At 53.7% G+C, this 13,085-nt stretch overlaps 1 protein-coding gene across 2 annotated transcripts in view; it reads right to left on the minus strand.

Annotated features, from left to right (window-relative positions):
* Nucleotides 1-10,855: 10,855 nt before the first annotated feature.
* Nucleotides 10,856-13,085, minus strand: part of LOC136663726 (adenylate cyclase type 9-like) — a 28,674-nt gene continuing 26,444 nt past the window's right edge. For both annotated transcript variants that reach the window (XM_066640609.1, XM_066640608.1), the window contains one exon: nt 10,856-12,899. In XM_066640609.1, the coding sequence (XP_066496706.1) occupies nt 11,705-12,899 (1,195 nt within the window). In that variant the 3' untranslated portion in view covers nt 10,856-11,704. The remainder of the gene's footprint in view (nt 12,900-13,085) is intronic.

The raw sequence follows: 13,085 nt of genomic DNA on the forward strand, positions 1-13,085 counted from the left end.
GGCTACCTCAATACCAGATGCAGGAGAGGACACCAGGATGCAGGTTGTGTCTTGCTGTCTTTTGTGCTCCCTGAAGCATTTGGTGGGCCACTGTGGGATACAGGAAGCTGGACTAGATGGGCCTTTGGCCTGATTCAGCAGGGCTCTTCTCATGTTCTTATGTAGGACATAAGCTCAATCAGGAGCCCAGGTCTACCCAAGCAGGTAGACCTGGCCTCCAAGACCAGGTGGGAGCCCAGATTCAGGTCTACCTGCCCAGCAAATGTCCACAGAAGCGATAAGCTCAAGTGGGAGTCCAGGTCTACCCAGCTGGTAGACCTGGGCTCCAAGTTGAGAGCCCAGGTCTACCTGCCTGGTTGACCTGGGCTCTGAAGGTAGTGCTCATGGCCCAAGTACAGACACGGATCCACGCCTGGATCCACGCTTGGATCCACGTTCTAAGGAGATTCAACTCAGAAAGCTGGGAGGATTCAGCTCATCCAGGTAGATTCAATACATTCAAATCTTCCTTACTTTGCTTTTTAAAAGTAATGAATATCATAAAAAAACTAGTGTTCCGATAGCGTTACTGTATTTGACTAGCATATCTTTCCTCTTGCTTTGATGTAAAGTAAATAAATTTTATTTTAATATGTATCAATGCATCAGCAACGTGTCATCGACACATGTTATATAGGTGCTAGATAGGCGCTAGGCATTTCATAGGTGCTATTTAGCTGTCAGATAGGTGCTAGAGAGGCGCTAAATAGGTGTTAAATAGGCGCTGTATAGACTTTAAATAGGTGTTAGATGGGCACTACATAGGTGCTAGTTAGGTACTATATGGTTGCTAAATAGGTGTTAAATAGGCACCAGATAGGCATTATATAGGTGTTAGATAGGCGCTATATATGTGCTAGTTAAGTGCTAGATAGGTGCTAGATAGGCATTATATAGGTGCAATATAGGTGCTAAATAGGTGTTAGGTGTTAGGTATAGGTGTGGCATAAGCACTAGAAAGGCATTATTTACGTGTTAGGTTCTATATAGGTGTTCGATAGGTGCTAGATAGGCACTATATAGTTGTTAAATTGGCACTTTCAGTACAAATAAATGCTACCTGCATCACAGTGATATGCTTTACTTTTACAGGGTTGCAAGCCTGTAAATTGCACGGGTGTGTAAATGAAAGGCCACGTTGCATGTTATTTCTGTGTAGGCAATACATTTTCCATGGCATGCAGAGATGCATTTATTTTAATTAAATTATTGTCACATTGCTTTACAGCCAATGAATGCATCCTTCCAAAAGAAACCCCACCTTATTTTCTTTCCATGAAATTTCGGGGGAATTTCAGGTAGTTGGTGTTTCTCCAGACTTATCCCTTCATAGATCCCTGACATCACTGCCCCCCTTGCAAACATAGTCGCCCCCACACCACTAGGATCCTGGCTGGAGGAAGGCCCCCCATTCCAGCCCCCCTCGCCCCACAGAGCCATTTTCCAGGCAGCACCTTCCAGGGCGAAGGGGATCCAGCGGTCCCGGCCAGACAGCAGGAGGCCCGGGAACCGGTATTGGGAGCGGAGCACCTCCGGCTGGACGGGGCCCCCGCGGGGGCGGCCGGGCTCCCCAGCACGCCCGGGACGCTCTTCCTGCGGGGAAAGAGGGGGGGGCGTCAGGGCCGGAGCAGGACCGACGGGGCGCGGGCTCCGGGCCTGGGTCTCCCCCGCCCCCGCCCCCGCAGGAGGGCGACTCACCCCGAAGTCGTCCGCCTGCAAGTCGCGAAGCCCCGCGGTGATGTCGTCCAGGTCGTTCAAGCCCTGAGTCAGCGCGGCCCTCATCCTCTGGTCCTGGCGATCGATCTCGGACAAGCAGAACTTCCAGAAGGCCGATAATGCGGGGTAGACCGTCAAGAGCCTGGAGAGCAGGAGGAGTTGGGGGTCGGGTCGGGTCGGGTCGGGTCCCCCCCCCCCCGCTAGAGGGGCCCCGGGATGGGCAGGCGGGGAGACTCACTTCTCCAGGTCCCTCTCTACGTCCATGGCTCCCACTCGACGGTCAGCGGCTTCTTGGCTGTCCCGGGACTCCGGTGCCGTCGGAAAACGAGCTGCCCTTATATTGGAGCGGCTCCTGCCCTACCCCGCCTGCGGGACGGGAGAGCCCGGGCAGCAGAGGTGGGACGCCGCGGGAGGGGGGTGCCTGCCCGTGGGCCACGTCCAGGGCACGCCTCTGCTTGCCCCGCAGCGCCGTACTGCAGGCACTCAAGCGCAGCCTCCGGCAGGCACCTCCTGTACCTGGCTGGGGCCGTCTGGGCGGTGGGGGGGGGGGGGCCAGAAGGCTCTCCCTTCCGGGTCCCCTCCCTCTGGCAGGGTCTACCTGGAGCCCTTGAAGAGCCGTCAGTGGTGCCTGTAGGTGGGGGTGGGTGGACTGTCAGCCTGGGAGGGGGTGGGGAACGGGTGTCTCAGGCACCACCTCCCACAGCCAGCTGGGGGGTCTGGGGGGGGCCAGGGCCAAAGTCAGCAGCACAGGGGCCTCTGCACTGCCAAGCTGGTGCTGGCTGAAGCCCATGTTATTCTGGGTGACATCTAGTCTTATCCTTGCTTTAATGTTCAATTTATGATTCAACAACAAATTGGGCAGTGGTGAGGGATGGGGGATGGAACAGCTACCTGTTTGGGGAGGGGGCTCAACCCACCTTGTTCCCCTCTGGTGGTGCCTATGAGATTGACAGAATCCATTTTTTCCCAGGATGGAGATGCACCAATGGGAAATTTCTGCTTAAGTGATAGCAATGCTGGCAGTTCCCTGAAGTGAGAACCACAAGAAGATAATTAGACTGCAGGATACGGGGATGTGAGTCAGAGCAGAAGGCATGTGGGGGGCGACGGCGACAGGACATTGTCGCTGTGCTGAGGGTGTTTTGCCCCCAGACCACTTCTAACAAGATGCTCTCCAATGATTCAAGTCTCCACTTGTACCTGTGGCTCAGTCTTGTGCAGTGAGCCCAAATATTTCTAATGCACTGCATGGGACCAGTGGGGATTCTAGCAGGCAGTGCTGGAGAAGAGAGACCCCTTGTGGCACTAAGAAGGAACTACAGTTTTGAAACCAGAGTGTCTTGTGGCATCTTAAAGACTGACCAGTTATCTCAACACAGGCTTTCGCAGACTGGACAGTCCAACTCACCAGAGGCCAGGCCTCCAAAGCCTGTGCTGAGTTGGTCAGTCTTTTGCTGCCACAGATGAACACAGCTGTTCCTCTGCAAACTGTCAGTCCAGAAATTATTATACAGCTCTTTAGGGACTAGGATGGCATTTGCCTCTGTCAGCTGCAGTACTTATGAAGGGTATGGAAAAGAAGAATCTGCCCAGTTGAGTGCTGGCTGAGGACCCAGGCACCTCAGAGGGCCACCTAGCCAGGCCAAGCCCAAATCTCACCCGTAGTAGTGGTGGCAAGTTTACTAGAGGCTCATGCCACACTGTGCCTGGCATCGCATCAAAAGGGCCTCTAGGGAATGTTTCCACTGGCCAGCAGGGAGGCAGGCACTGACACCCATTACCCAGCTTGGGGTGTGTGTGTGTGTGTGTGTGTGAGATGACCCCATACAGCATAAGGGGCCCAGTGTCAAACTGCCCCTGGGCCTCCAGCAATGACACTGATATGGGAGTTGACATATATAAACTGTTCATTTAAAGATGGCAGACAGTATGTTTGGTCAAAAATAGCCATGTCCTGTTGGGGCTGATCTGTCCAGGAGGGAGAACAAAGTGGCCACTTCAGGCAGCAAGTTGGGGGGCTGCACCCCATTCACCTTATCCTCGCAATCCTGTTTCAGGTGGGTCCCCATTCATTTCAATATTTTATTGTTAGTATCTTAGACTGGGTGCTACCAGGGGATGTGCCTGCATTTGGGTAAATGTTACAGATCTGTACTTTTCACAAGCTACTCTGTATATTCTTTGAACAATGATAGTAAATGGGACTTAATCCTGGGTAAGTGTGGGTAGGACTGCAGCCAAGGATTGTTAAAAATGTTCCTGCTTGTTGATGTTGCTTCCGGTCAGGACAGGACACTTCCGGTGGGTCCTGACAGAGTCTCAATCTAAAAAGTGGGTCCCGGTGCTAAATGTGTGACAACCACTGCGTTAGCCTATATGTGAAGCTTTGATTTTTTGCCCTAATGTGCATGACTTTACACTTACCTACACCGAAACACACCTGCCATTTTGCTGCCCATTTTCTTCCAGTTTGGAGAGATCTTTCTGGAGCTCTTCTCAGTCTCTTCTGATCTTCAAAACTCGGAAAAGTTTGGTGTAGTCTGTGAAGTTGGCCACCTCGCTGCTTAGCCCTGTCTCCAGGTCATTTATGGAAAGCACAAGTCCCAGGACAGATCCTTGGGGCACACCGCTTTTCACCTCCCTCCACTGTGAGAATTGTCCTCAACTAGTTACCAATCCAGGAGAAGGCCTGCCCTCTAATTCCCTTGCTGTGAAGTTTCCTCAGTAGCCTTTGTTGCAGACCATGTCAAAAGCCTTCTGAAAGTCCAGATCCATAATAGCCACAGATTCCCAATCCCCTGCAGCCACATGCCTGTTGACCTTTCAATGGTCAACTTCTGAGTAGACATGCATAGGGCTTGACTCTAAGGCTGCCACCCTAGCCACACTTTCCTGGGAGTAAGCCCCATTGACTCTAATGGGACTTACTTCTGAGTAGATATGTATAGGGCTGGACTCCAAGGCTGCCACCCTAGCCACACTTTCCTGGGAGTAAGCTCCATTGAGCACAATGGGACTTACTTCTGAGTAGACATGTACAGGATTGGGCTCTGAGCTCAATTCTCTCCCCACCTCCCCCCTGCAGAGGGCGGCCCTCCACCTGGTGTGTATGAAGCAGGGGGGGCACAGATGGGGCTGAGGACAGAAGGGTGGGCAGCTCTCTTCCTGGAAGGGGGGGGAGGTTGGAGAGGGAGATGTCCTGCGGCCTTTGGGACTAGGAAGCAGGGCCATAGCTAGTGGGGGGCCAGGGGAGTTTTGCCCCCCTGAGCCAGCACTTTGCCCCCCCTAACATTTTTTCCAAACCTGTCCTCTAATCTGGCGTCAGCTGGGAGTGATTTGAAGCCCTTTTTGCCACATTTCTTGTGCACAAGAAGGTGCTTCTGGCAGGGATTGGGGAGGAGAGAGAGAGTGCATGTGTGTAGAGTGAATAGAGCAGGGTCCTGGGGGGTGCCTTGGAAGTTATGACCTCTGGTCACCCTGCCCCATCCAGAGCACATGGGCTGGTCAAGAGCAGCTACAAGAAGGTTGGGAGAGATTTCTCCTTGTACTGGCTGGGGGAAGGGAGGGTGCTGTTTCTTCTACTGTGGAACATGCTAATTACTGTAATGGTACTGCTGTGGGGAGGGGGCAGGGAGAAATGTTTCTGTTTGGAGAAATCATGGGGGCAGGTCCTTGCCTTTCAGATGTACTTTTAAAATTAATGGCTGCTGCTTGGGGGCTGGGGAGACCCTTTATCTGGTGGGAGAAAACATGGAAAGCATTTGAGCTAAAGAGAACCAAGAACTTGAGTGTGGGAAAGGTTCTATGCAGGGGCGGATCCAGGGGAGGCCATGGGTGCATACCCCCCCAACTGTCCTGCCAGCAGGGAAGGGCGCCCGCCAGGATGGAGAGCAAATCAGGTGTCAGGGGAACACCCACTGGGCGGCTGTCAAGGAGATTGGCTGGAATGGGAGCCCAGGTCTACCCATCCAGTAAATAGCCACAAAGGCCTGAGGGGGAACATGACTGAGACATATAAAATTATGCAAGGGGTGGCTAGAGAGATGTTCTTTTCCCTCTCACATAACACCAGAACCAGGGGACAGCCACTGAAATTGAGTGTTGGGAGAGTTAGGACAGACAAAAGAAAATATTTCTTTACACAGTGTGTAATTAGTCTGTGGAACTCCTTGCGACAGGAAGTGGCGATGGCAACTGAGATGCCTTTAAGAGGGGATTGGACAAATTTCTGGAGGAAAGTCCATCACAGGTTGCAAGTCATGATAGGTCTGTGGAAGCTCCTGATTATAGAAGAGGACACCAGGATGCAGGTTGTGTCTTGCTGTCTTTTGTGCTCCCTGAAGCATTTGGTGGGCCGCAGTGAGATACAGGAAGCTGGACTAGACGGGCCTTTGGCCTGATTCAGCGGGGCTCTTCTCATGTAGGCCATAAGCTCAAACAGGAGCCCAGGTCTACCCAAGCAGGTAGACCTGGCCTCCAATCCAGCTGGGAGCCCAGATCCAGGTCTGCCTGCCCAGCAAATGTCCACAGAAGTGATAAGCTCAAGTGGGAGCCCAGGTCTACCCAGCTGGTTCTTGCCTTTGGTTCTGATCCAAGGTTCTTGCCTTGGTTCTGATCCAAGTTGAGAGCCCAGGTCTACCTGCCTGGTTGTCTTGAGCTCTGAAGGTAGTGCTCATGGCCCAAATACAGACACGGATCCACGCCTAGATCCACGCCTGGTTCTAAGGAGATTCAACTCAGAAAGCTGGGAGGATTCAGCTCATCCAGGTAGATTCAATACATTCAAATCTTCCTTACTTTGCTTTTTAAAAGTAATGAATATCATAAAAAAAAACTAGTGTTCCGATAGCATTACTGTATTTGACTAGCATATCTTTCCTCTTGCTTTGATGTAAAGTAAATAAATTTTATTTTAATATGTATCAATGCATCAGCAACGTGTCATCGACACATGTTATATAGGTGCTAGATAGGCGCTAGGCATTTCATAGGTGCTATTTAGCTGACAGATAGGTGCTAGATAGGCGCTAAATAGGTGTTAAATAGGCGCTGTATAGACTTTAAATAGGTGAGGCTAAGAGGCAAAGAAGGAAGGCCCATAGCCAGGGAGACAGACCAGGGACAGACTGCACTTGCTCCCGGTGTGGAAGGGATTGTCACTCCCGGATTGGCCTTTACAGCCACACTAGACGCTGTGCCAGAACCACCTTTCAGAGCGCGATACCATAGTCTTTCGAGACTGAAGGTTGCCAATACAATACAAAGATGGGCACTACATAGGTGCTAGAAAGGCACTACATAGGTGCTAGTTAGGTACTATATGGTTGCTAAATAGGTGTTAAATAGGCACCAGATAGGCGCTATATATGTGCTAGTTAAGTGCTAGATAGGTGCTAGATAGGCATTATATAGGTGCACTATAGGTGCTAAATAGGTGTTAAATAGGTGTTAGGTGCTATATAGGTGTGGCATAAGCACTAGAAAGGCATTATTTACGTGTTAGGTTCTATATAGGTGTTCGATAGGTGCTAGATAGGCACTATATAGGTGCTAGATAGGCACTTTCAATACAAATAAATGCTACCTGCATCACAGTGATATGTTTTACTTTTACAGGGTTGCAAGCCTGTATATTGCAAGGGTGTGTAAATGAAAGAAATATGTAGGCAATACATTTTCCAGGGCATGCAGAGAAGCATTTATTCTATGCAAATTGCTTTACAGCCAATGAATGCATCCTTCCAAAAGAAACCCCACCTTATTTTCTTTCCATGAAATTTGGGGAGTTTCAGGTATTTGGTGTTTCTCCAGACTTATCCCTTCATAGATCCCTGACATCACTGCCCCCCTTGCAAACATAGTCGCCCCCACACCACTAGGATCCTGGCTGGAGGAAGGCCCCCCATTCCAGCCCCCCTCGCCCCACAGAGCCATTTTCCAGGCAGCACCTTCCAGGGCGAAGGGGATCCAGCGGTCCCGGCCAGGCAGCAGGAGGCCCGGGAACCGGTATTGGGAGCGGAGCACCTCCGGCTGGACGGGGCCCCCCTGGGGGCGGCCGGGCTCCCCAGCACGCCCGAGGCGCTCTTTCTGCGGGGAAAGAGGAGGAGGAGGGGCGTCAGGGCCGGAGCAGGACCGACGGGGCGCGGGCTCCGGGCCTGGGTCTCCCCCGCCCCCCCGCTGGAGGGCGACTCACCCCGAAGTCGTCCGCCTGCAAGTCGCGCAGCCCCGCGGTGATGTCGTCCAGGTCGTTCACGCCCTGAGTCAGCGCAGCCCTGATCATCTGGTACTCGCGCTCGATCTCGGACATGTAGGACTTCCAGAAAGCCCTTAATGCGGGGTAGACCGTCAAGAGCCTGGAGAGCTGGAGGAGTTGGGGGGGGGGGGTCGGGTCGGGCAGGGTTCCCCCCCCCCCGCTAGAGGGGCCCCGGGATGGGCAGGCGGGGAGACTCACATCTCCAAGACCCTCTCTGTTTCCATGGCTGCCAGTCGACGGTCAGCGGCTTCTTGGCTGTCCCGGGACTCCGGTGCCGTCGGAAAACGAGCTGCCCTTATATAGGAGCGGCTCCTGCCCTGCCCCGCCTGCCGCCTGGGGGACGGGAGAGCCCGGGCAGCAGAGGTGGGACGCCGCGGGAGGGGGGTGCCTGCCCGTGGGCCACGTCCAGGGCACGCCTCTGCCTGCCCCGCAGCGCCGTACTGCAGGCACTCAAGCGCAGCCTCTGGCAGGCGCCTCCTGTACCTGGCTGGGGCCGTCTGGGCGGCGGGGGAGGGGCGCAGAAGGCTCTCCCGGGTCCCCTCCCTCTGGCAGGGTCTACCTGGAGCCCTTGAAGAGCCGTCAGTGGTGCCTGTAGGTGGGGGTGGGTGGACTGCCAGCCTGGGAGGGGGTGGGGAACGGGTGTCTCAGGCACCACCTCCCACAGCCAGCTGGGGGGTCTGGGGGGGCCAGGGCCAAAGTCAGCAGCACAGGGGCCTCTGCACTGGAAGCTGGTGCTGGCTGAAGCCCAGGTCAGGTGGAGCCCCACAAGGCCTTCCGGTTCTCAGGCTCTGAGCAAGTGAACCTGCCCTGCTGGTTCTGCCTTTCAGCACCACAGAAGGAAGGAACGCTGGACAGGCCAGAGGCAGCCTCCTGTCACTCACTGTATCCCGCCTGACAGTGCAGAGTTCATGGGGCGCAGCTGGGCCAGCAGCTTGTGAGGGAGGCCTGCCTGAAGGCACCCGCTGAAGGGAACCTGGAGCTGGGAAGGAAGCCATGGACACACGCATAGCCCATGCTAGCCGCTCTGGCTTCAGCATCTTCCTCTTCCCACTCTCGGTCCTGACCTGCATCAGTCCGCTTTGCTGTGACTCCACCACTCCTTCCATTCAGAGCCCTGAACAGGTTCCTGACGCCCCCTCTGCAGCAAGCCCTCCGTAACAGCACCAGCTGGTCCTGCTCAACCTCCCTGCAGGTAGCACTTGAGGCACAAGAAACAGCCTTGTTTCCCACCAGGTGTCCCCAGCAGCTTTTTCCTCATCCAAAATGCTGGAGGGCATTGAAGTTGCAGCCCCCCCCCCCCAAAGCTGTCTGGAACAACTACGCAACACAAGCTGCATTTCACTTCATTCGATCCATTTCACTTGTGCGTGCACAGGCTTTTCAGGTGCCGCCTGTGTTGCAGTCTCAGGGGAAAGCAACATGGGCAGGCTCTGGACGTGGTGAGCCTCGCACCACATGCAAGCAGTGTCCCAGTCCTGTCCCGGGGAAGCCCACTGCCCAAGAGTCAGCCAACTGAAGGTGCAAAGACGGTGCTGTGCACCACCGGACAGTGTCTCCCTCCCCCACTGGCCTTTTGGCTGGAAAGCCAGCAGTTGGCAGCGGGGCCAGGCCAGGCCAGGCTTGAAGAGCACCGTGTCTGGGTCCTGAGGAAGCAACAGCAGCCAGAGCAGAAGCCAGACATCTGAGCGCCATCTCAGCCAAGAGCAAGTACACCATGTCACAGTGCTGGAGCTAGTTCCAGATGTGCTTCGGCTTACTGCCCCAGCAAAGTCTGGTACTGGGGACAGAAAGAAGGCTGTGACTGTTGGAGAAGCGTGCTATGGCGTCCTTCAACAGGAAGGGTAGCAGACCAGACTGGGACTCAGTAACCAAAGTCTACATGGGAAAAGTGAGCAGCCTCCCACCATCACCCAAGCACATAAGTAGTGCACTAGGAATTCTGCTCCAAAGTAACATCTGCTGCTCAGTTTCGTGGTGATGAAGCTGAGGCAGGGGGAGGCCTCCAGCCAAGGCCCTTTTACCACTTCACACCTAAGCCAAAAAGGGGTTCACATTCCAACTCGGGATGATGAGCAGGGCAACCTCCGAACAGAAGCTACAAGCCTGTGAGGGGTTCTGGTTAGCCAGCTGGCCCCAAAGGTTGGAAGATACAACAAGAGAAAAGCAGTCTTCTCAGTGGAGCGATGAAAACTGTACAGGAGATGGTGCAGGATGAAGAGCAGGGGCGCTCTCCCTCCCTTACTCCAATCCAAGTACAGATGTCCCCATCCCCATATTTGCAGGGGTATGTTCCAGCCCCACCCCCAAGGACACAGAAACCAGGGACAAAAGAGGACCCTGGAAGTACTATGATCTGCCCCTCCCACACCCATTACCTTCCACTTTCTTTAATGGGCCTGTTTTTTGCCTTTCCAGCCACTGCAAGAGCAACATGACAAGCAGGCAGGCAACCTGCACACTCGGGAGATTAAGCAAAGGTCAACCAGAAGCAGGATTGTCCTGCTTCCTGTTCATGTTCTGACTGTGCCCCCCTAGCTGCCTGCCTGCCTGCCTGCCTGTTCATGGCCCTGAAGCCTTTTTCTTGTCTTGGACTCTGCTGGGCATTCTGAGTCCTGCCACTGAGAAAAAAACACACACAGTAAAAACAAAATATGCAACCAAACACTGCAAGGGGCAGGCTTCTGGGCTTGGGGGTTTTCGCTGGCTCTACTGAGGGAAAGACTTTGCTGAGACACACACTTGGATGGGCTTTTGGAATTCAGCAAACACAGTCAACACGCACACACGCATGCACGCACACACACACACACACAGAGGATTATGGAGGAGGGAAAGAAAAGGGAGAAATAGTCCCAACTCATTTATTAAGTTCTCTCTTAGGTCAGACCCAATGCAGAAAAGCCAGTTCCATCCAAAAGCTCACTCCTGTTGGAAGCCAAGAGTAGAAGACCCGAGGTGAAGACGGGCTATGCTTTCACTGCGGGAACAGTCTAGTCCAGCTGGCGCCGGATCCTATGCAGCAATGGGGCTTACCCGGCAAACGCCTAGTCACACAGCCTAGAACACACCATGGCACTTGAGAACAATCATGGTACTCAGGTTGGGAACCTGTCTGTTGCTTGGCACCATCGCTGAACTGCTTGATCCTCCCTCCCCCAGCCTGCACATCTGCCATCTTCCCCATCGCCCTGCCTCAGGCAGTCTCCTCTTGCTTGCTCTTCATGTCAGTTGCAGAAGGCAGGGAACACGTGTATTTGTCTGTTTACATACAAAAAGCTTAACATTATATATATAATAATATATTCCCCCCCCCCAGCTGCAATAGCCAAAACAGAAACATAAAAGTAGTGTTGGTGAGAAACAAAAATGATATAACCACGGCTGGCTTGTCCTTTGTATGTATTCAGATTCCCACCCTGTGGCTTGACTTTGTGCCTCTGTACCTAAGACAGGGAGTCCAGCAGAGTCTACCGGAAGGCACTTGATGTCTCCTCTCAGCTGAAAGACTGCTGCCAAGGGGAGCTGGGAGTGTGGGGGGGGGGGGAGGGAGCAAAAGCCCCACATGGCTGTGATCCACTCAGAGACTCTGTTGCCAGGAGAATTGGCTGCAACATGGCCAGGCCGTTTCCTGCCCCTCCCTCAGCAGGAGCGTCCGTCTTCCTGTAGGCAGCTCTTACCAGGCTGCTCTCCAGGGCATCATACGCTCCTAGAGTTGTTCAGCTTGGTCAGCTCATTGGCATCCTCAGACCCCTCTTCCTCACAGTCATTTTTCTCCCCAGCCTTGCCAAACTGGTGCCGCTCCTCTGACCTGGCCGGCTCCTTTGGCAGTGTCTGGAAACATGGCAGCCCATCCTTGAGCTCCACAGTGTGGCCCGAAGTGTGGGGCACTCTGTCCACAATCTGCACCGAAGAAGGCACCAGGCCGGCTAGCTCATCTGTGGGAGACCGCCCAATGCTGCCATCCACTTGAACACGGATGTCTGGAGATATGGACAACTGGTGGTGGGGAACTACCCCGCTGTCCATGCACTTGGGGTAAAGGTAGGTCTTCATCTGACCCTTGCCCTTCACGTTGACCGTCCCCCTGTAGTCAAAGTCATATCCCATCTTGTGAAGGATGCGGTAGCTCTCCTCACTCACCTGGATGCGGCACTCCACCCCTGTGGTGTCCATTCTGCTGGCGATGTTCACAGTGTCGCCCCAGATGTCATACAGGAGCTTGGTGGTGCCAATGACGCCAGCGGTCAGGGGGCCATGGTTGAAGCCCACCCTCAGCCGGAAGTTGAACCACAGCATGTTGCTGTTGAAGTCGTCCACCACCCGCATCATTTCTTTGGCAAACTCAAAGAGGGCCTGCAAGTGGCCATGCGGGCTGTTGCCGTCCCGGCACTGGGAGGTGTTCAGCCCCGAGGCAGCCATGTACGTGGCCCCAATGGTCTTGATCTTCTCAATACTGCTGTAGTCTGGCTTGCTTAGCAGCTCGTCAAAGTCCCCAATCAGCTCGTTCAGGACCCGGTAACACTCCTTGCCGCCCTCGTAATTCTCCTCGTAGAACTCGCTAAAGTTGACAATGCTAGCAAAGATCACCCCACCACTGTCATGGTTCTTGGAGTAGCTCTGGGAAACCTTCAGCTGCTCTGCCACGTGATAGGGAATGATGTTCCGCAGCAGCCAGTCCGCCTGGTCCCGCATGCTCTGGATTTTGGTGCGGTGGAGGTCAGCTTCCACATCTCCATGGTAATGGAGGCGGTAACTGACTTCAAACTCCCGATTGAGGAACCAAACCAAAAGGAGCAGAAGGAAGACACCTAGAATCACTTCATGGCCAATCAAGTCTGCTGGCCTTCTGAAGCCATCAGACGCTGTCCTGTTGCACGGATTCTCCGTGAAGCTGGAGGAAAACCAGAGAAAGAAAAGATGCACGACGCTGTCAATAAAAATGGCATTTCTAAGAAAGTATTTCACATCCTTACTGTACCCTGCAGGCTAACAGCACTGTATGTGTCTGTAGTCACAGAGGACTGGACACCCAGCACAGATTTTCACATCCTGAGTCTTGCTAGTCAAGCCCCTTGTG

This window comes from Tiliqua scincoides, chromosome 13 (assembly GCF_035046505.1).
Source record: "Tiliqua scincoides isolate rTilSci1 chromosome 13, rTilSci1.hap2, whole genome shotgun sequence".
NCBI classification, from domain to species: domain Eukaryota; kingdom Metazoa; phylum Chordata; class Lepidosauria; order Squamata; family Scincidae; genus Tiliqua; species Tiliqua scincoides.